A 21750-nucleotide genomic window follows, 5' to 3' on the forward strand; every position below is an offset into this window, starting at 1 on the left:
TACTATAAATATACTACCATACAAATATTGATGAAACTTGGTTATTCCATACAAAATTGCTAAACTCTCTTTTTCAATTTGACTATATTGTATCTCTGTTTCAGTCATCGACCTTGAACCATAAGCTATTGGTTTTCCTTCTTGTAATATCACTGCACCTAATCCTGCTTTCGAAGCATCTACACTGAGTACTATTTGTTTATTTATATCAAAATAGCTCAACACTGGTGGTTCTATCAATAATTTCTTTAAATTTTTATAAGCAATATCTTGTTCTTTTGACCACACAAAAGGTACATCTTTTTTAATCAATTGTCTCAATGGTGCTGTTACTTCAGACACATTAGGTATAAATCTAGCCACATAATTTATCATTCCTAAAAATCTTAACAATTCTTTCTGAGTTTTAGGTTCTTCCATCTCTACTATAGCTTTAATTCTATTCTGATCTATTTTAATTCCTTCTGTAGTTAGTACATGTCCTAAGTATTTAACTTCTTTCTGTTTGAAATTACATTTTTTTCTATTAAATCTAATGTTATATTCCTGAGCTTTTTTAAGTACTTGTTCAAGTATTCTATCATGTTCAGCTTCTGTTTTGGCATGAATCAAAATATCGTCTATATATATTTCTACTCCGTCAATATCTTTAAAAATTTCACTGAAAACTCTATGAAAACTTCTGGGCTTGATGCTAAACCAAACGGTAACCTATTAAAATGAAATCTACCAAATGGAGTATTAAATGTTGTTAAACTTTTACTATTATTTGTCAATTTTATCATCCAAAAACCTTTATTCGCATCTAGGGTACTAAAGTACTTACTATCCTTTAACTTAGCTATTATTTCGTCAACATTGGGAATCATCATTTGTTCTCTTTTAATCTGTGTGTTTAGATATTGAGGATCTAAGCAAATTCTCATAGCTCCATCTTGTTTAGTTGTCATTACTAATGAACTTACAAAATCAGTCGGACCTTCTGTCTTACTTATTATACCTAATCTTTCTAATTTATTTAATTCTTCCTTTAATTTATCTTTCAATTTAAATGGTATATGTCTAGTCCTTTCAATTTTTCCTTGCCAATCTTCCTTTAATTGAATGTCATACTCAAACTTTTTTATCTCACCTATTCCTTTAAAAACATCCTTATATTTATGTAGCAAATCAAAATTTTTAGTCTGAACACTGTAAATATTTTCTTTAGTTGTTCTCTGAATCAAATTAAATTTTATCAAAGTAGGCAATCCTAGAATAGGTACATAATTACCTTTGCACACTTGAAATTCTATATTTTGAACTTTATTACCTATCTTCACTGTTAAATCTACTTTTCCTAATGTTTCTATTTTCTCATTACTATAACTGGTCAGTTTACAATTAGTTTTTTGAAAAGTTCTTATCCCAAATCTATTACAATCACTCACCGAAATGACATTACATTGTGCACCTGAGTCTAACTTAAATTTTAAATGTCTATTAAAATCTGTGAAATATACATATTCATACCAGTTTTTATCTGCATTAATATTACTAATGTTTACTACATACGTGCCATATGATTCCTCGCTGTCACTTGGATGCATTTCTTGAACTGCCTTTATGTTTCTTGTATTTTGTGCCATGCACTTCCTTGCAAAACTTTGTTGCAAAATGATTCAGCTTACCACATTTCATACATTTCTTTCCGTATGCCGGGCATCTTCTGATACTGTGATGGAATCCACATCTTTTGCAGTCAATCATCTTCTCTGTTTTTAATTCTTGTTGCTGCTTATTCTTTTCTTGAAATCTATGTTCAGTACTCCTTGTAAATTCCTTATCTGATTTGTCCTTCCTTGTATTTTTCTTCCATCTTGTTTCTTTCTCGGACACTGATCCGCTTCTATTCTTCTTTTTAACGCTGTTGACTGTGCTCGTTCCAGGTTCATTGTCTATCTTCTTAATTTGCTCCTCCGCAAGTTCTGCAGCTTTACATATCTTAATGGCTTTAGTTAGTGTTAAATCACTTTCTCGCAGCAGGCGATCTTTTAGTCTCTTGTCAGCGATCCCTGTTACTATTTTGTCTCGCAGCATTCTGTCTAATAGGTTTCCGAACTCGCATTCTGTGCTGAGTTTTTTTATTTCTGTATAATAACTATCAAAAGTTTCACCTTCTCGTTGATTTCTAGTAAAAAATAGATGTGAATTGACGCTTTCATTTTTTTTCGGTATAAAGTACCCACCCAAAACAAAAATGTGAAAGACTGCCAAGTTCGATAATATGGGAATGCTTCGCCTATAAAAGAAGTGAGATCTGAATAAGTACCAAGTTCCATACACATACCTCAGTTAAAAATAGTTACTTTTTACTGATGTTACTTGGCAAGTTTTCATACACCTTGTTATAAACCTACTAAACGCAATGAATCAAGTATTTAATTTTCTATTAAAACTTGCCAAGTAATCATCAGTAAAAAGTAACTATTTTTAACTGAGGTATGTGTATGGAACTTGGTACTTATTCAGATCTCACTTCTTTTATAGGCGAAGCATTCCCATATTATCGAACTTGGCAGTCTTTCACATTTTTGTTTTGGGTGGGATTTCATTTATTTTTGTAAGGTTGTTTATTTTATTTTTTTCTTATGATGAAGTTAGTTAAAGAAATGTCTCATTTATACTATCTTTCAGATTTTTAAATATGCACTATGCTTCTTACAAAGAAATGAACTAGATTAACTAAATAGACTAGATTTACCAACTGACTGACATGACATGTTATCATATATTATGTTCGTGGATCAAAGTTACACATTCGTTATTTTCGAAAGTGACTCACACTTGGCCGTTTTCAGATTTTTACTTTGACTAAATACAAACCTTTGTAACGAATTTCAGATCGGTACGACCATTCGAAGATATATTATATAAATATAGATAAATTCAGTTCGCTTTAGTTCCTTAGAGGTATAAATTTACACTGGGTATTTTACACCTTCATTATTTTGAAACCGACTCACACTTGGCCATTTTCAGATTTTTTCCTTTACCTTGACATAAAGACCTACCTCCATGCCAAATTTCAAGTCAATACGACCATTGGAAGTGGTCTAGGTTTTTGATGAGTGAGTCAGTGAATCAGTGAATCAGTCAGTGAGTGTATAGTAAAAATAGCGATTTTCTGACGTCAATATCTCAAGACCTACAATAGGTATATTAATGAAATTTTGTATTTTAGATAAGTGAGGGGGTCTCAACAGATACTAGAAATTTGATATGCGTAAATAAAATAGATTTTGAGTTACAGGGGGGTCGAATTTGGCCCGAAATGGTTCGTGTAATATAACCCACGGCCGGTGTGTCGCTTTTTTTGCTCGAACTTGGCGGACACACTGCCGTGTGTCTAGATTCGTTAAATTTCTGAATAACTTTCTCGTAGTTAAAGTTTTGATCCTTTTCAAAGTCAAATGTAGCATGTATTTCTTGGGCCTCTTCTCCCATGCAGTGAAGCAACAATGCCGTCTGAGTTTCAGTCGTTTCGGTTTGTGCGCCTGACGCTAATCTGTATATCTCAAACCTCGTCATAAATTTTTTGTATTCTTCCATACTTAGATTTTTTAAGCCAGTTGGGGGTTTTAATCCTACAATACCTGTTCGTTTAGGTTCGGCCATCTTCAATCACAGCGTGGTTTATCGTTTTCTTGCGGCAAAATGTGCTTTCCAATTTCCAATCGCTATCATATAAATTACGCGTTGACTTCAATCCTTGTTGGTTTATTTGTCTCGCAGCGCCATGTTATGATGTTGTAATCAAACATCATTTAGATATTTTTAGATTATATTTATTAAGAGCACAAACATGATTACAATCAGATCAAGATCAGCCATTAGACAGTTTAGTAGTGTAGTCCCTTATTGCTAGTGTTGTCACCAACTAACTAAACTATCATAGATTATAATATTAAACTTACTAATACAACATCGGGATCTTAGATAACGTGGTTCTTCCCATTACTAACCTATCATGTTTTAGTTTCTGAGACACAGTATTCTCAATCACCGCAGCCTATTTCACTACTTTCAAAGAAAAAAATATCTCAGAAATACATGGAAAAAAATGTACTAAGTATGTGTCCTATAAGCTTGCAAATCAGCCATTCAAATATGGGATACATCAAAATTAAAGTTACTTTTTACACAGACCCACGAACATCAATTTTCCGGAACACAACCAAAAGTCACTGTAATATGTCGTGTGTTGACATATCTTAAAAGCAACGGTACGCTGCACAATTTTTCATGCAGTGGTGGGTGATAAATCAAATTGGGCTAAGTAAGGGGCTCGCCTGTCTTTCCGCGACTCACGAATCGTAAATAAAGGCCATTAACCCCTTGCCACCATTTTCCAGAGACTTTATACGTACTTTGTTACTTTTTTATGATATACGAGTTCTTTTACGCATTACCATAGAAGAAGGTCTTAAACTCTTTGCAGAACACTATTTGAAAACAAAAACAAAAAAATGCGTTGTTGTTCTCGTTTCAAAATGATAAAGAAAAAAGTTTACACTCAACTTCTTGTAGCTCCACAGGTAATTAACCAACTAATTCAAATACCTTTACCAGGCCGTTTGAATAGTCTCGTTATACAAAAGAAAATGTCTACAGGATTTAATATTCAAATCAGGGCGACCATCACGCCAGTTCGAATCGTACTTCAATGAGCTACATTTACATTACAAATGGTTTACAGGAAACGTTCCTGTGTTTATTTTTGCTCAAGAATGGCAAACAAACGTGCCTTGATGGTACTGAATTAATCCTTTGTGCTGTATGGGTAAGTATAACTATGTACATATAATGTGAGCAATTATTTATGTCATAGTGGTAGGAGTAAGAGCTTTGTTGTTGATTGTACAGTGTAAATTAATATGTGACTTCTTCAGCACACTAGATACAGACAGAACTATTAATTTGGGCTATGTAAATATATATGGGTAATAGGCCCTGACAAACACACTCCACTTTCGACTACGTCATTGCTATCAACAGAGAAGAGAACAGAAGAGACAGTACTTAGTGAAAATGCGTAAAGAGTTAGCCACTTTTAATTCTCGTCATATCATCTGTAAGTTACAAGTTAAAAAAAGTATTTCTGACATGAAGATCAAGATTGTGGCCCTAGACCGACATTTGTTACTCGCACATGTACTTATTTTATAAGAAGGCTTACCGATGGCGATGGAACTAGGCGTGTATTTGAACCATTTTTTTTATAACACAACAATACATAATCTATTTAAAAACTGGATTTTCCTCGTCACCTGCATATTTAATGGTGACAGCCTTTTCGAATTTTGTTTGTTTTACATTTTCACAGCATAGGCGTTAGCTAATCCATTATGATCAACGAAACGCGCTCCAGTTTATTTTCAAACAAAAACAAGATTTATTTTTAAATCAGGATTACAGGAGAGAGCCATATTATTTTGGGAACGGCTTGCAAAAGAAAAATGTTTTTTTTTTGGAAAAAAATGCATATTTCGCGAAAATAAATGTAATTTGTTAGTTTATTTATTACTTACGTGTTTGTGAATATTCTTATTATACCTACATAAATGACCAAAGCTATTTTTAGTTAAATTATGTTTCAATCTGCTTATTCATATAACTTTATGTACTAATTTATTCCACTCCTAATTGCAAGTTTTAACTAAATTCACGTAAACATTTCTAAACACTAATATCAACAGTGATAAAATTATCTCGATTCTCGTGTTTGTTTTTAAACGAATTCCGAATCGTAATTTATCGATGCCAGCGATTATCGATTATCGCTCCAGATTCCTCTCATTTCCATTTATTACCTACTAAAATGAACTATTACAATTTTTGCTGACTTCCATCTCTTTATACAACATGAAGTTGTACCTATATTTTTTGAAACATCATCATATTTCCCGAGCCTTTTCCCAACTATGTTGGGGTCGCCTTCCAGTCTAACCAGATGCAGCTGAGTACCAGTGTTTTAAAAGGAACGACTGCCTAGCTGACCTCAACCCAATTACCCGGGCAACCCATTACCCCTAGGTAAGATTGGTGATCAGACTTACTGATTTCTGGCTACCCATTACGACTGCCAAAGATGTTATAATTTCTCTATGCAATATGAAGTTGTATATTTTTAGATAGGTACTCGGTTTTCCGTGTGGTAGAAAATTCTAGAAAATGTGGTGCTTCTAGTTATCATGGCAAAAGGAATGGTTACCTTTGCGGTGCCACTTCAAAATGTTTTCGAGCCCATCCGTGACACAGTTGAATGGAGAAACGTATGTACAGGCTGCAAAAGAAAATTTGAACATAGAAGACTAGAAACTAAAAAGTCAGCAGCTAGAAATTCTATTTTCGAACTTGGAATTATTTCTTTAAGTCCACAAACAAGAGAAAGTTATTTTTTTAATTAACTGCCAATGTTTGTAGCTAATAACTTAGGTATTAATAGAAATCGCAATAGACGGAGTCACTGTAGTTTTTTATTAACATGTAAGTAGTAAATAAATACCTATAAAATGATTAATTTAAATCTCGTTTTAAATCAAGTCTACTCTAAATCTAATAATATAATTATTCATCATAGTAGACGTAAACATGATTATTAATTACACAAGCAAAATGACACTCTAATTATCTGGGCATTTATCAAGACTAGTAAATTAATCTTTCTACGGTGGATGAATGTACATATGTACACTTTTCATTAATATCGCAATGTAGTCCGCTTATAATTAGAATTGGACATTGAACTATTTTTAATGAACAAAAAGAACTGTTTTCGCACATGCTATGTGATGTCGAAGTTCATAATTTCAGAATACGTATTTAATTGTCGCGATTTATTACATTTACAGAGAATTGCACCATGTTACGAGTATATGGGTAACCGAACCATTTTCAATTGTCAAATTGCCGATTTGACCAATGGACATCATTCAAGCATATGCCTGGTTATGGTTTGGTCATAGTTAAATGGTGCAACTGGGTTTTTATTAATGTTGAAACAGTTTGCTATTTTTAAATCGTGCAGTATGAAACACGGAAGCTTTTCCCTACACGCTGTATATCGGATCAACTTCATTCATATGGGGCAGAATATTGCCGAAGCAAACTTCGCATGCAAATGCAATTTTTGAAGCGGGCAGCATTTCAAATTTACTCAGTGCCGCTCGTAAGTGAATGCTGCGGAGACTGGCAACACCGTATACGTATTTTGGTATTTTAAAAGATGAAATTGGTTTACTATAGAGATTTGAAGTAATAGTCGCCTATTGAATCAGTATCAGTCAGAATCACGGGTCAGAATAATTCGCTATGTAGATAATTTTATTCTGAATAAAAGGCCAAAATGATAGGTACTATTACTTATTTTCATAAACCGGTTACGCAAAGTAATAGGTAATTTTGCAAATTGACATTCCATATTTGAGGTATTGTTATAACCAGGGAAATGTAAGAGCGCGCCGCGGTGCGGCCCCGCGCGGCGCCGCGCGGCCCGCCGCGCTCTTACATTTTCCGTGCTCTTACGGCCGCTGCCGGCCGCTGCTCTTTCAGTGGGAATTGACCCTTACACAAAGGGCTTAAGAAAGAACTTGATTGGTTTTAGTCAGTAACACGGGAGGGCGTCATTTGATGATTTCCCATAAAAAATTAAAACGTATTAATATGGTTTTCAGAAATTCAAAGAAATATTAATTAGTACTTCCAAGGAATGGTGTCGTATGCGCTTTTGTTTTATAATGATTGTGCAGCATTATGTGTAATGTGAATCCTCTATTATTATAATTTCAAACCACTTGCTTTACGTATCACATCACGCCACTGTTTTCCAGGAATACCTAGTTAAAACAAAGAAGTAGGTTTATAGGTAGTCATATTTCGTCATTTACCTATAGTAAGGAATATGATGACTTAAAAACCAAAACGACCGTATTTATAAATATTTGTTACTTATTTGTGTATTTGTAAAACGATGGACACAAATTGCTGCATGACAAAATATACCTATATGACTTTATGTTATTAGTACTAAAATGGAAGTCGACCTCAAAAATAATTGGGAAAAAGGCTCGGAGGATGAGTACTAAAATGCACTTTTTCTAATGAGCTATAAGTTGTTTAAATGCCGGTTTTGTCTAGCTAGTGAACTCGAATGTCGTGGACAAGTGTATTTGGGGTTTTCAGAAAAATTCAAAAGCTACCCTTTGGAATATCAGTCGTTGTTGAAATGCCACGTCAGAGGCTGTCAGGTGGATTTGGGGGACTGACCTAGGGTTTTGTTAGGTGATTAAATCTGCAAATTAAGACGAAGATATCTTCAAAAATACTGCTTACTGTTTTGAGCTACTTTGGTATTTTATACCTACCATTATAGTGACCTTGTAATCTCAAAAAAATCCCCTTACACGTTAGAGTGTACGCGAATAAGGCCGTAAGCGAATAATTAGCATCACCGTCGCTATCAATGTGCCGTGACGGACCTGTCGTCAACAAATAACATACAAATGAAATAGGGCTGTCAAATAACACTTTACATAGTTTTTGCCCGACTGCGACAGGAGTGTTATGTTGTAATTGGGGTACATTTTCGTTGGATGTATTTAATTTAAATAACTGTTTATATAAACTGTAAGAAATATAACATCCCAGTATAATACAAAAAAAAAACTGTTTTGCTCAACGAATGTAATGTTAGTCATTTCTGGCTGAGGTAGATAGATAACTATTTCAGTTCATTAATACTTCATATATTTGTTCATTAAAAAAGTTCTTGTACGTTTAAGCTCTTTCTCAGAATCTCAATCAATATGTAAATAGTTCAATAATGAAAACCACAAGAGGCTCCGAATTCTAGAATTTAATGAAAAATAGACAGCCGCTCGTTATATTGGATTTCAAGGCACACCGAGAAGTCTTTGTGGCTTCATTTATAAAATACCGCATATATTTAGATAGGCTTCAGTTAGTTTCAATTTAAACATGAATGGTTCGCAAATACACAAATAACAAGCGATAGTTTAACGTTTCCAAGAATTAACTTATAGCTGTAGCCGAGCAAGTTTAGAATTTAATCCACACACGCTTTTCATTGATGTCATTGTAGAAGATAAAATGCCTTAACGGCACTGCACGTATTCTAATCTTATTTTATTATAATAAGTACTTTCAAATTACATATATCGTAAAGAAACATATTTGTTCTTCGTCCCTATACAAATACTCCACTGGTATCATGCAGCCCAACCCTAACAATACTCAGTGAGTTTGTCGTGTGACATTTGGCTCTGTTCCATCGTGACCTCAGTACGTAGGTGCTCTATTTCTATCAAGCATTCCTGTATCGCGGATATTTTATTCTAGCGTTTATCAACTGTTTTATTTTGTTTCTATTTGTTCGGTTACTAGTATGTAAGTAGATTGGTTGGTTACCCTCACTGGAATACAAATTCGGTAGCTGTATTCGTCTTGGGTCTTATAACTAACCTCTACCAAAATAATATACTTGGTATCTTGCAAGAATGATTTTTAAACCCGATTTACAATGATGGCTAATCTGAACGGCTGTCTGTAATCTATACACTTTTTATTAAGACATAACTTCTATGATCAAATTAGTTTCCGCTGGTACTAATTTGTAAACTGGGATGACAAGTATAGCCTTCCTCTATGAATGGGCTGTCTGCCACTGAAATATTTTTCAAATCGGTCCAGTAGTTTCTGAGATTAACGCGTTCAAATAAACTTTTCAACAATATACCCATAGGTAATATAGATTAAATTATCAATCACAGCAGTAGATCACACTTAATTGTATATTTATTTACTGATCAACCTATTCAATAAATTATATGTTAATTTATTACTTAAAAGTTATTAATGGTCAGTTTCGATAAAGGGCTAAAGTACCATCAGAACTTTTGGGTCGCACTGTAGACAACTTATCTTGAAAGGACGTTACCCTTTCATGAAACTTTGTTAAGCACTTTTCAATAAATTGACTGCAAATTAACATGATAAAAGGAAATTTTGAAGGATTTTTTCATCACATAGGTCTTTTGTCTGTCAATTACAAGTGTGTCAAAGACTTTTTTGTTTGTTTGAAGTTTTTAACGAGCAAAGAGATTTGTTTATGTTTAGGTTTTAATTATGCTCATAATGACTTGTCTGTTATATTGGTAAGTATTTTCTATCACCACATAGGGTAAGTATTTGAAACTTAAAAACAACTAAATTGCTTTATATTCGGAACTATGTACATCATTCAAATGTACTATGTATATAAATTGTCACTAATTATATTTACCATGACGCAATTAAGACAAACGACCTCCCAAAAGCCTTATTTTCTCACAGTAACTGTTATCAGTGTGCACACAATAAGTATTTATGTTTGCCTGTCTACATATTTGTAGTGATCTCAAAAACGACTGAACTCATTCTGAAAGATTTCAAATTCAGAGAACGTTGTACTTTTTCGTGACTGATGTGTTTTGGTTTAATATAATACATAATATTTTTATTTAAAATTCATAATAGTTAAATAACATAGCATGAAAACCTAGATTACAAAAGAGTACGTAATAGTAAACAATGACTGTGGTTTTAGTCACAGCATAGATTGCCTCTATTACTTTAAATTTAAATTGCATTCCTATACTTATATAAATGAGTAGAACTGGAAACTGCAAATAATATTAATATTAGTAAGTAAGTATATGTATAGTCATAGTCGTGTTAGCCTAGAGGGTAAAGAACCGACCTTTCGAGTATGAGGGTGTGGGTTCGATTCCAGTTCAGGCAAGTACCAATGCAACTTCTCTAAGTTTGTATGTATTTTCTAAGTATATCTTGGACACCAATGGCTGATAAAAAGGTGAAGGAAAACATCTTGAGGAAATCTGGACGATTGAGCAAGCGTGGTGATTGATGCTCAATCCTTCTCCGTGTGAGAGGAGGTCTGAGCCCAGCAGTAGGACGATAAAAAGGCTGTAACAGTAACAACAGTAACAGTAAGTAAGTATAGGATTGTTATAAATTCTGAAGAGAAATCACTGAAACTTTCTAAAAACGATACAAATTAATATTGACACCACACCACACCATAAAAACATAAATTAATGTAAAAACAACCGACGACCGACAACAGATGTCTTGCCAACGGACTGGCAATTAGTTGCCAGATCCAAGTAGACAGATGCCAGTCGTTTTAAATGGCAAATTGTGGCGCTAATATTGCAAAGTTTATTTGCCAGAGTTGTTGCGAGTTGCCGGAAACTTTTGACGACGTTTGGCAAAATATTCTTTAGTTCTGAACTGGGGTTGGATAGTACGTGATTTTGTTTTAATAGATTCGTGCCTATACATTATTTTTAATGACAAAATATAAGTTAACATAAGCAATATACAAGACCTTTAATTAGCATAATACTAAAAAATCTTGATATGATTTCAATTGAGTTTAGTAAACACTACAGGTAAACTAAAGTAAATGGTGGACAAACGAATGTCCTGATATAATAATTTAATTAATTGTACAATACACCTAAAGCAACTAAAAGGTTGAAAAACCAGGTCTGGTTGTCATAAAACCCATTTCCATCAACCAATTCACCAACATACACGTACCCGTTGAACGTAGAAACCAATAGATTGTGGGGAACGGGGGCTTCAGTGTGTTGAAGGCTGCTCCCGATTGGGAAATCTCTAATGAAATGGATGTGGGACAGATTGGATGCAGTGCTAAGGTACTATTCATGATGATGGGCATTTGTACATTCGGGTATTTGTATTTGAGTTTTTGGTGGGTTATTTGTCAGCTAGCAAATTTGGTCTCCTCAATTATTATTATGACCTTAATAAGGATCTAGCGCACCTATTGAAAAACAAACGTTAGAAGACTTGAATATTTTTATAAATAAATCTAAAGAGTTAAATTCGCTGGCAACATTTTTATGATTCGAGTCTTCATATCACTCAAAAACAACAATTAAAATTACCAAAACCTATCAATCGACAACAGTAGTTGAGTTCCTACTTACACCATGAAATGGGTCGTCGTCCATCTATTTTCTAGTATTCTTTATCCTTTACATCGTTACCTAGTTTCATAACATAGATAAACAAACGGTAGCTATGGTACTAGACGTACATAAAACTATAGCACTAGGTTAGCGTTATCTAAATATTCGAGTAAACATGTATTATTGATTTTTGCCCATAATGCGTCGAGTATAACGCTGATAAAGGGCACGGTTACTGAAAATGTATGCGGCTAAAACAATTTGCGTTCTATGTGAAAATTGAGTCTTATTTTTAGATGGTCAGAACTATTCATTGGAAAAGGTCATGAAATCGTGTAATGTATGAAATGACCACTAACGTTATCAACTTTGTTAGTAACTTTTAGGATTTAAGAAAGACTTCCTCGCTAAGATTGCTGTTTTGAAGCGTGTGAAAAAGCTAGAGCTGTTTCTTCTTTTCGTTCTAGTAGCCCTTATTTCTTTTTTCCATGGTGAACCTACATGTAATAAAAGTCTCCACACTAGTTGTAAGGATAACAGTCTATGGATTGACAGTTTAGAGAACATCATCTAAAAAAATATCAGTTTCAGGTTAATCAATATTTTAAGTGAAAAAATACACAGCCTTTTAAAGCTTTGAAAACCACACAACTTTACGAGTATAACTCAACAACGTTCTATCAAACAAAAAAACATACAAAGAAAATAAGGCAAAGCTTAAACATGTCAAAGGAACGGAGTTGAATGTTTCTATTTACCTCCAGAACACAGTTAAACCTTGCACTTTTGATCCCGTCTCGGACACGTGTAAGTTCAAGGGTAAATGGCGGATTAAAAGATGCTCAGATGAACACATGAGAACTATAACAAGATTTTCTATAGAACAAAGAAATGCTTCGCATGTGCGAACGTAACGCGGAATAGTAGTTGAAGTATAAAATTGTTATTAGCTTCACTTGCTTTTGTAATTGTCTCAGAAATAACTTGCAAGGAGAAAACTAATGTAAACGGTTATTCTTTTTGAAAATGTTGTTTACTAGTTTCCGCCTGCAGTTTCACCGGCGTCCTGAATTTACTTCACGCACGTGGATAAAAAGTAGCCTATATGTTATTTTGATATTGGTATATCTTTGGAATGTTATATACCTAGGCACATTACAAACAAACAGAAGTGATTGACATTGAGGGAATTAGCATCAAACATATAAGGCTGTTATTTATAAACAATTGACTGTCTCTAGGAAATCCAAACATAGGTAATGTTTTTAGAGTTTATAATATGCCTTTTAGATGTTCGCAAATTTCTGGGCCTAAAAAAAAACAAAATATTAATATTTTATATTTCTAAGATCTACATACCCACGTAATCATATAGCGTGAATTAAATTAAAATTGTAGGTACCTGGGGCACGTTATTAATTGACCCACAGAGGTCAACAATCAATAACGTTGTTCCCCCTCGTCTATCAAAAGAATTGATTTGAATGCCAATGAAATGTTTCTCATTACTGACATTACCTGCGGAGATAAGATTCTGTACCTTCCGTACCTTCCGTATTTTGTTTGCTACCATTTAACCCGCTTCCAAAAAAGGGAACGGTTCTATGTTATTTTCGTACTTACGTCATAAACTATTGGAGTAAAGTTATGATCAATTTCTGACGTTAAAAGTTATTGACGCACAAGATTTTACAGCTGACCGCGAAACCGAAAAAAAATTGTTTATAATTCACGTAATGAAGGATGAAAATTAATGGATGGATGGATGGTTGACTGGTAGAGAATGCCTTGAGGCATTAAGTCCGCCAATGTACCTATTTTGTACATAAAGTATAAATAAATAAATAAATAAATAAATATTTTGAGTGCGGAAATCTGGCTATTATACAGCCATGTTTCATGTATCAGAGGGAGTTTTGGCGTCATACGAGAGGTTATTTTTTAACCCATCGCCGACGGGCAAATGTTAGCTTTTGGGATCGGAAAATGAAAGGTTTCCGAACTTGTGAAATTCAATCGCAGTTAGTTTACGCAGAAAAGTTACATTTCATGGCGAATTGAATTTGAATCTGATTTCTGGCGGACTTTTGTTTGAATCCATGTTTTTTTTTGTTCGGGTCTATTGTTTAACATGGACTAGGTGCATAGAGATCTGGACGAGGTAAATAGATGTTATGAATAGTTTAAATTTATAATTATTCTGAAATAATATTTTGTACATGGGAAAATATCTTTCCTATCGTAATTCCAAATATAAAAAAAATATGCGTGAATAGAAGGGTAAACTCTCATTTATGTTCTTAGCAGTATTACAACTCCACTTTTCTCTAATAAGAGAGTCTGGTGGACCCTCTCAGTCTTTCTCCAGACATAGAATACCTACAATTTGTTCAGCTAATTACATTGCAAGGAACAACTTTCGCTTTTCATTCCTTTTACCATCATATTATGAAGCTTTCAGGGAAAATGTAAAACAGATAAAACTAAAGTTATCTTCAAACAACCTTTACAATAGTTTTCACAAAGGAATTTCCACGCCACCACACAATTGTAGTAAAATAAAGGTAAATGCTTACCGCACTATAACAAGGAATTTAATTAAGGTTCATATTTCAGTTCGTAATTTTGCTGTTGTTTTAGTAATTTCAGCAATTTTACTGTCAAGAGGTGTCCGATGAACCAACTAATTTGCTTTCTGAATAGTTTGATATTGGATATTATTATTGGCATATAATAGTATTATTACCAAAGAGTCCCGCTATTTTAAAATGATAAGTTATAAAGAAATATAGAAGGGTTTCAAAACCTGTGAAATATGTACATACCTGGTCGAATTGACAACCTAAACTTTCTTTTTTGGAAAATTGAATTGAAAAAACAAAAAACAATCTTGGAACTGCCAAACATTTTGTTTCATAGTCGCCGACTTTTTCCGTATTTGATTCGGTTTTCAAACCTCTCTTTTCTTTCAACATAAATGATGAGTTCAGCTTACATACCTACCTACGTGAGAATATAAATAAACGAACTTATACGATGATAGATGAGTGTTGGTTAATCAACTAGGTAAGATCAAAATAAAAAAATACCTAAAGCAAGGGTTGGTATTTTCTATATTACTGGAACAAAGTTCTTTAAACCTTGAGGTAATCAAGATTACGTAAGCGTTTAAAGAAAAAATAGCAATTACCTTATCGTCCATCTACAACAAGTAACGTACCTAGTTAGATTGCAAGTGGGCCAGCAAAAAAGTTAAAAAAAAAACCGACCAAGTGCGAGTCGGACTCGCGCACGAAGGGGATATATTTATAAAACGGACAAAAAAATCACGTTTGTTGTATGGGTATGCCCCCACAAAATATTTATTAAATTCTATTTTTCAGAAATACATCATCTGTGAAAATTTCAGCTCTCTATCTATCACGGTTCATGAGATACAGCCTGGTGACAGTCGGACGTACGGACGGACGGACAGAGGAGTGAAAACAATAGGGTCCCGTTTTACCCTTTGGGTACGGAACCCTAAAAACTAATGATGAGCCTTTATGCAGCTCAGCCTTTTTTGCAAACACCCCTAAGTGGCTCAAACACGCATTTGCATGTTAATGCATTTGCGGCCCACAGATAGCAAAGATATAAGAGAAGGTAGAATTTTCTACGAAATCACTTGGAAAAAGTATATTTTTAAACTGAAAAATAATTAAGGAAATTATTAAGTCTTGTAATGAAACGGACCGTAGGTAAGTAGATTTTTCCTTCTTATTAATTGTATTATTTATACGACTACGTTTGTTTGTATGTAGTTATACACTTACGGATAATAATACCTTCTAACAATAAATAATAACTAATTAGCGTGTGACGTGTATGTTGTGACGTCACAAATTGATACTTTAATGGTAAATAATAAATTATTTTGTTTGAAATTAATATTTTATATAAGGTGTAATGATTTGGATATTTTTCTATTACATTGATAGTTGGCGGTAAGGTAATTGTATTGGTATATTTTTCGAAATGGTTTGCTATACGGTATTAAAAGTCAAAAATATACACATAGGTGTTAAAAATTATTATTTCACACATTAGGATAGGTATTTTTTTCTTTCCGTAGACCCGTTTGAATTGGTCAGTTTAATAAGTAAAAATAAAACGTTTACGTTTTCAAAGTGAGGAGCACTGTAAAAAATAATTTCGCAGAAATATATTTTTTTGAATTAACATTCAGCACTGAAATTCTAAATAAGTATTCTATTACGAATACGGAATGCCAGAATTTGAGCCTTAACCGTAATCAGAACAGTAAATATTTTTTCATAATCAAAGTTACGTCAAGAATTACTACATGAATAACTAACAACTTAAGTAATATAACTTCACCTGTGTTTTCCTCGTTGTCCACCTCCATAATGCCACAAAAACAAAACTAGCACTCATACATTTTCACTAAAAGTCCATCGATAAACACCATTGTCTATAAACACTGTAATTTTTTACGAAAAAAATAACTTCAAGACGTTCTCCGTCAAAGGCTTACTCGGATGTCAAATCACACATAAATTCCAGCACTAGTGACGTCCACACGGTATATCGATATAATTTTTTAAACAAATAATTTGTAGCTAGGAAGTCGCACACTCGCGGTAGTTAGAATAGTTTATCGAACGTCAAACGCGTTGAATATCACAGACTAGGCAACACGTTATCATCTGCAGTAACACGATACACGACCGTAAACAAAGCGGCAGCAGTCTGTGCTCATTAAACGCCTGCGCACTATAACACACTGATTTTTTATTACCGACATTACATATTTTTATTTTGGCGCGCAACATTTTTAATAATTAGAACAACGGATCTACATCCCTAGCTCCGCTTCATACAATTTTAGCACTGTGAATGGATTCATTATTCAATGGTAATTCCATATGACTAGTTCAAAATAATCGTTAATATAATTAAACCACAATACACTAAAACTTATTCTAAATAAAATTACACGTTTGTCACAAACTTAGTCACGATTCCCCACGTGTTTTTCTTTACGTTATTTATCACTGTAGGTGTGAAGTGTGCTCACAAATATTTATTAACGATTTTGTTGATTTTTTCTTGTAATTAATAAGGCAGCGTCGTTGTACGTAACTGGAGGTCGACTGATAAGCGCCGGCGCAATCCGCGACTCGCAGTCATGAACTAGAAGATATTCAACGTATCTACACAACATTTTTAATATTACAGCATCGTGTTAGACACGAGTTAGCGAGGAGATAAAAACATTGGCATATTTGCGCGGTCCACGTGAGCGAAGGTCGACTGGCCTGCGTCTGGCATCGATTATATTGCAGATTAGCTTTATCGATTATCGCGTAAGATTAATCGTTTGTTTTGTTGTTTGAAGAATTTACAGTTAATGCAGCTCACCTTACGTCATGTGACGTCAGCCGAATTTCCTGACGAAGTATTCGTCGTGACGTCAACGATCGCTATTTTGAAGGAAGAGCCTTCAAAATTTTACACAAAAAGCAGGAAACAGGTCTAAGTAAATACGACCGAATTTGCACCTTTCAGTTGAGTAGTTTAATGAATAAGTTATCTCCTAATTACATTTGCACGCATTAAAACATGGTATTTACAAGTCAGTACAAAAAAACAAGCTGATCATCTTGGCTGATAATCAAAGTGACGAAAGAATTAGTTCCCAACAGACTCGAGATTTGTATCTTAATGAGACATTAATCATAAAGGCACGGTCCCAATGTGGTGTTGCTATATCGTCGCACATTTGTTTGTTGCTAATGCAAAAAAAATCGGTAAAAAAACTTTTAAGTTAAACGGTTTTATCTTATGTGCACTGAAAACTAGAAAATAAAAAAATAGTTACTTACCTGTCAACCTACGTAGGTGGTCCCGGTCATATTAGACTAAAATAAAAACGTGGGGCCCATTAACTATTGCTGTAGTACTCTCTTCTAGAGGTATAATAGGTGTGGATTGCATCGGCTTACTATAATCGTAACTGGAGATTTTGACAATCAATAATCAGCCGTAGCTCATGATCTACCAAAGTATAAAGATATGCTTTGCCATAGGTAGGATTTCACAGGGGCCCCACGTTTTATTTTAGTCTAATATGACCGGGACCACCTACGTAGGTTGACAGGTAAGTAACTATTTTTATTTTCTAGTTTTCAGTGCACATAAGATAAAACCGTTTAACTTAAAAGTTTTTACCGATTTTTATTTTCTAGTTTTAGTATTTAATGAAAATGCCTACCGAATATTCCTCATTCTATCTAATTCATTTAGTGCATCATTATTACACGGTCTCTTACCTGACAATTTATTACAATCTAATTCCTCAATACATAGCCCTTCCAGATACTTTTTTTTTAACGACCCCAAAAATCATCACATGACCTCTCCTGCTGTGGGTCAGCAGCGGTGAGGGAGTGCCAGACTCTTGACTAAGAACCGTTTTGTTCCGTCGTAGGCCTTTTATGTACCAGGGCCGTGGTAACTCTTTCGAACAATCTCGCAGCCCAGGCAGGCCTTGGCCCTGTTGGGCCCCGCTGGAGTTACTGACAGTTTTCTACTTGTGAAGCCCTTTCATTTGATACCCATATTGGTGGGATTGATAAAAAATTGTTATCAGCCATTTGGTAGCGGCGGCCATCTTAGATTTCAATTTTGCATAGTAAATTGTATTCTACTTGTTGAGACCTTTCATTTGATACCCATGTTGATGGGATTTATAAAACTTAAGTTATCCGCCATTTTGTAGAGGCCGCCATCTTGGATTTTAATTTTATATAGTACATTGTATTCTACTGGTTGAGAACTTTCATTTGATACCCATATTGATGGGATTGATAAAACCTACGTTATCCGCCATTTTGTAGCGGCCGCCATCTTGGATTTCAATTTTTTATAGTATATTGTATTCTGCTTGTTGAGCCCTTTCATTTGATACCCATATTGATGGGATTGATAAAATCTACGTTATCCGCCATTTTGTGCCGGCGGCCATATTGGATTTACAATGTTATTGATATTACTATATTGTATTGTCATCGGAATTAAAGGTGTATACAAAATTTCAGATTAATCGGTTGACAGGAAGAGGGTGAAATTTGAATTACTAAATTTGACCCAAGAATGAATAAATAAAACAAACTGGGTGAGCTAAATAAAACCGTTTAATAATAATAAAAATACATTGCCACGTGTCAGAAGTCGGTCTTAGTAGGGGAAAATGTAATTGTAGCTATAACTTGATGTATTATAGTTTACTTTGTTAGACACTACTTATCTAGATAGTAGAAATGCTTTTCTAGACGTGGGCACTTAAATAAATGTTTTTAATTCAATTTATTTTTATTACTAAAAAGTATATACTTTTTTTACGGCAAATAATTGGATTAACTGACGTAGGTAAATCGTTTGAAGTATTTTTAGGCTAAGTTTGTTTTTCCAGTCTTCTCCAATATAAATGATTTTTAGAGAGAAATATAGCCTTATTTTTAATTAATTACTGTACTCAATAAGTGCAAGCTAAAGTTATCATATGCACGTGCAATTTTATTATCTGCATGTAGAACATGACATTCCTGTTATTACTTAATACTTGTCTTTAGGTACCTATAGGTAATATCTAATCGAAGAAATATATCGATAAATGTGTAAACAGTCTTGTTACGACCCTATGAATATTACCTACCGAATGTATTCATTGCGTGTTTCATGAATAGATTTGGAGCTTTTAATTAGCTTATTTTCATAAAGTGTTTTACTGATAACAGGTATAAATTATTGCTTTAGTTAGGACATAAGTGACATAATAAATTTATGGCGTCTTTTAAAAATATAAAGTAAAAAAAAAACAGTTTGTTATTATTTAAAAAAATTTCACCACATTTCCGATCTGCAATCCATTTCTATCGATACATTCTACGTAAAAGATCAATTTTAGCTACCTCGCCCGTTGACGCGTTAAACCAGCTAAGCCGATTAGATACAGTCCGTATTACACCATTGAATACAGGCTTTTTATCAGACACGTCTAAATAATCGATGCCCATAAATTTTATGTCAGGGCTTCCCATCTCGATGTAATGAGCGAATTTTCATTACACATCAACTCTAAGCTTTATTAGTACTTTAGATAAGTGTGGAGTTTTATTATAATATTTATTTTTAACTTTTTAGGTCATGCGTTTAATTTTATCGATGTTTTTGAGTGCAACACTAATAGCGTTTGTGTTCCGTTTTTATGTCAATTTAATGGAAATTTTGATTAATAGAGCTAGGTCCCAGGTGCAGTCGCTTGTACACGTTTTCCGTACTCCGAAAATAAATATCTATGGGACTGTGGATCCTTGAATGAAGTACGGTACGGACAAATTCTTCCATATGACACATCACTATGCAAACGTTGATTGCTTTACCGCCATTCTACGTGTTCCCGCATGATTTGACGGATTTGCATACACGAAAAAAGTACGAAAGATGTTTTTTTCTCATCGTTGTTAGTTTAAAACCGGCATAGTAAAACAATGTCTATAGACACCAATTTTACCTATGATGACAAAATTAAAAAAAGGCCGTGGAATCTATCAAAAAATAAAAAGTAGGTAAAAGTAATTTTTATATATCCAACCTTCCCCATATTCCTGCCTTTAATATTATTCGTACCACAGACGTGAAATACGACTACAATAATCCACCACTTGTTGCTACTAAGGTCAGCTCGCCTTACACATGTTGGCGCCACCGAAACCACGATTAAGCTAATCCAGGATTAAGATAACAACACCGTTTAAGCAGGAGGTTAGTAACCTCTAGCTGTTTTATATCGGATATAGGGGATATAGGTCACTTTGGCGTTACCATAGCAACCGAATAATCAATTATGTAGTAAAGAGTTAGGTTATCAAAGTATTATTTTGATATTGATATTTTTAGGCTGGGCAGCAATTGTTATCTAATTTATAAATAATTAGGTGTAATTAAATTGTTTGTTTAGAACAACGTTTTGTCGTGTTAGGATTCAAAGAATTACTGAGAAAAGATTTTCATTTTCTAAGTTCAATTGGAAACTGGAGGAAACCTTTTCTACTATTTTTGAATTATTGTAACATTTTTCAGTCAGTGCAGTGTATTAACAAACCGCCTATTCTTTCACATTAATTTTAAAAAGCTCAAAAGCTCAACTTTCGAATCCAAAGCCTCTAATCCAGTCATTGATTACAATTTCATGTATTCGCCCGGCGTTGCTCACAAATAACAATGGACTGAAACGAACCCTAATAGTACTCGCAAACTGCAGACGAAACAGTCGGCCGACAGTTGCCTGATGGTCAGAAAAAAAATATTTTTTTCAGTACCTAATCACGACTTCAATCAAAGGATTTATTTGGTCGGATACCTGATCATTGTTATGACGTACAGTCAACTTCAGGTCAGTGGTAACAGTTTTATAGGAAAATCGTACTTATTACTATTGAATTAATGAGCATGACAGTTACCACTAATGTGCAGTTTACTGTACCTACTACCATTCATTTCCATACCTATGAATCGCCCGATCAAACTGTCGGCCAACTCAAAAGTCTGCAGTATGCGAGTACTCTAATTGCTGCGGTTCCAGCAACATGGATATGACACCGAATTTACATACAGATTTAAAAAA

At 34.0% G+C, this 21750-nt stretch overlaps 1 protein-coding gene across 3 annotated transcripts in view; it reads right to left on the reverse strand.

Annotated features, from left to right (window-relative positions):
- Pde8 (Phosphodiesterase 8) overlaps nt 1-21750 on the reverse strand; it is a 218165-nt gene that overhangs the window by 115994 nt on the left and 80421 nt on the right. Inside the window, exon 1 of one of the 3 annotated variants that reach the window (XM_049845231.2) lies at nt 16440-17348. The exons of the other annotated variants lie outside the window; for them this stretch is intronic. Within the exon in view, the coding sequence (XP_049701188.2) occupies nt 16440-16467 (28 nt within the window). The 5' untranslated portion in view covers nt 16468-17348. Of the gene's footprint in view, nt 1-16439; nt 17349-21750 lie in introns of those variants that run through there. 3 annotated transcript variants of the gene reach the window in all.

This window comes from Helicoverpa armigera, chromosome 15, assembly GCF_030705265.1.
Source record: "Helicoverpa armigera isolate CAAS_96S chromosome 15, ASM3070526v1, whole genome shotgun sequence".
Classification (NCBI taxonomy): Eukaryota; Metazoa; Arthropoda; class Insecta; order Lepidoptera; family Noctuidae; genus Helicoverpa; species Helicoverpa armigera.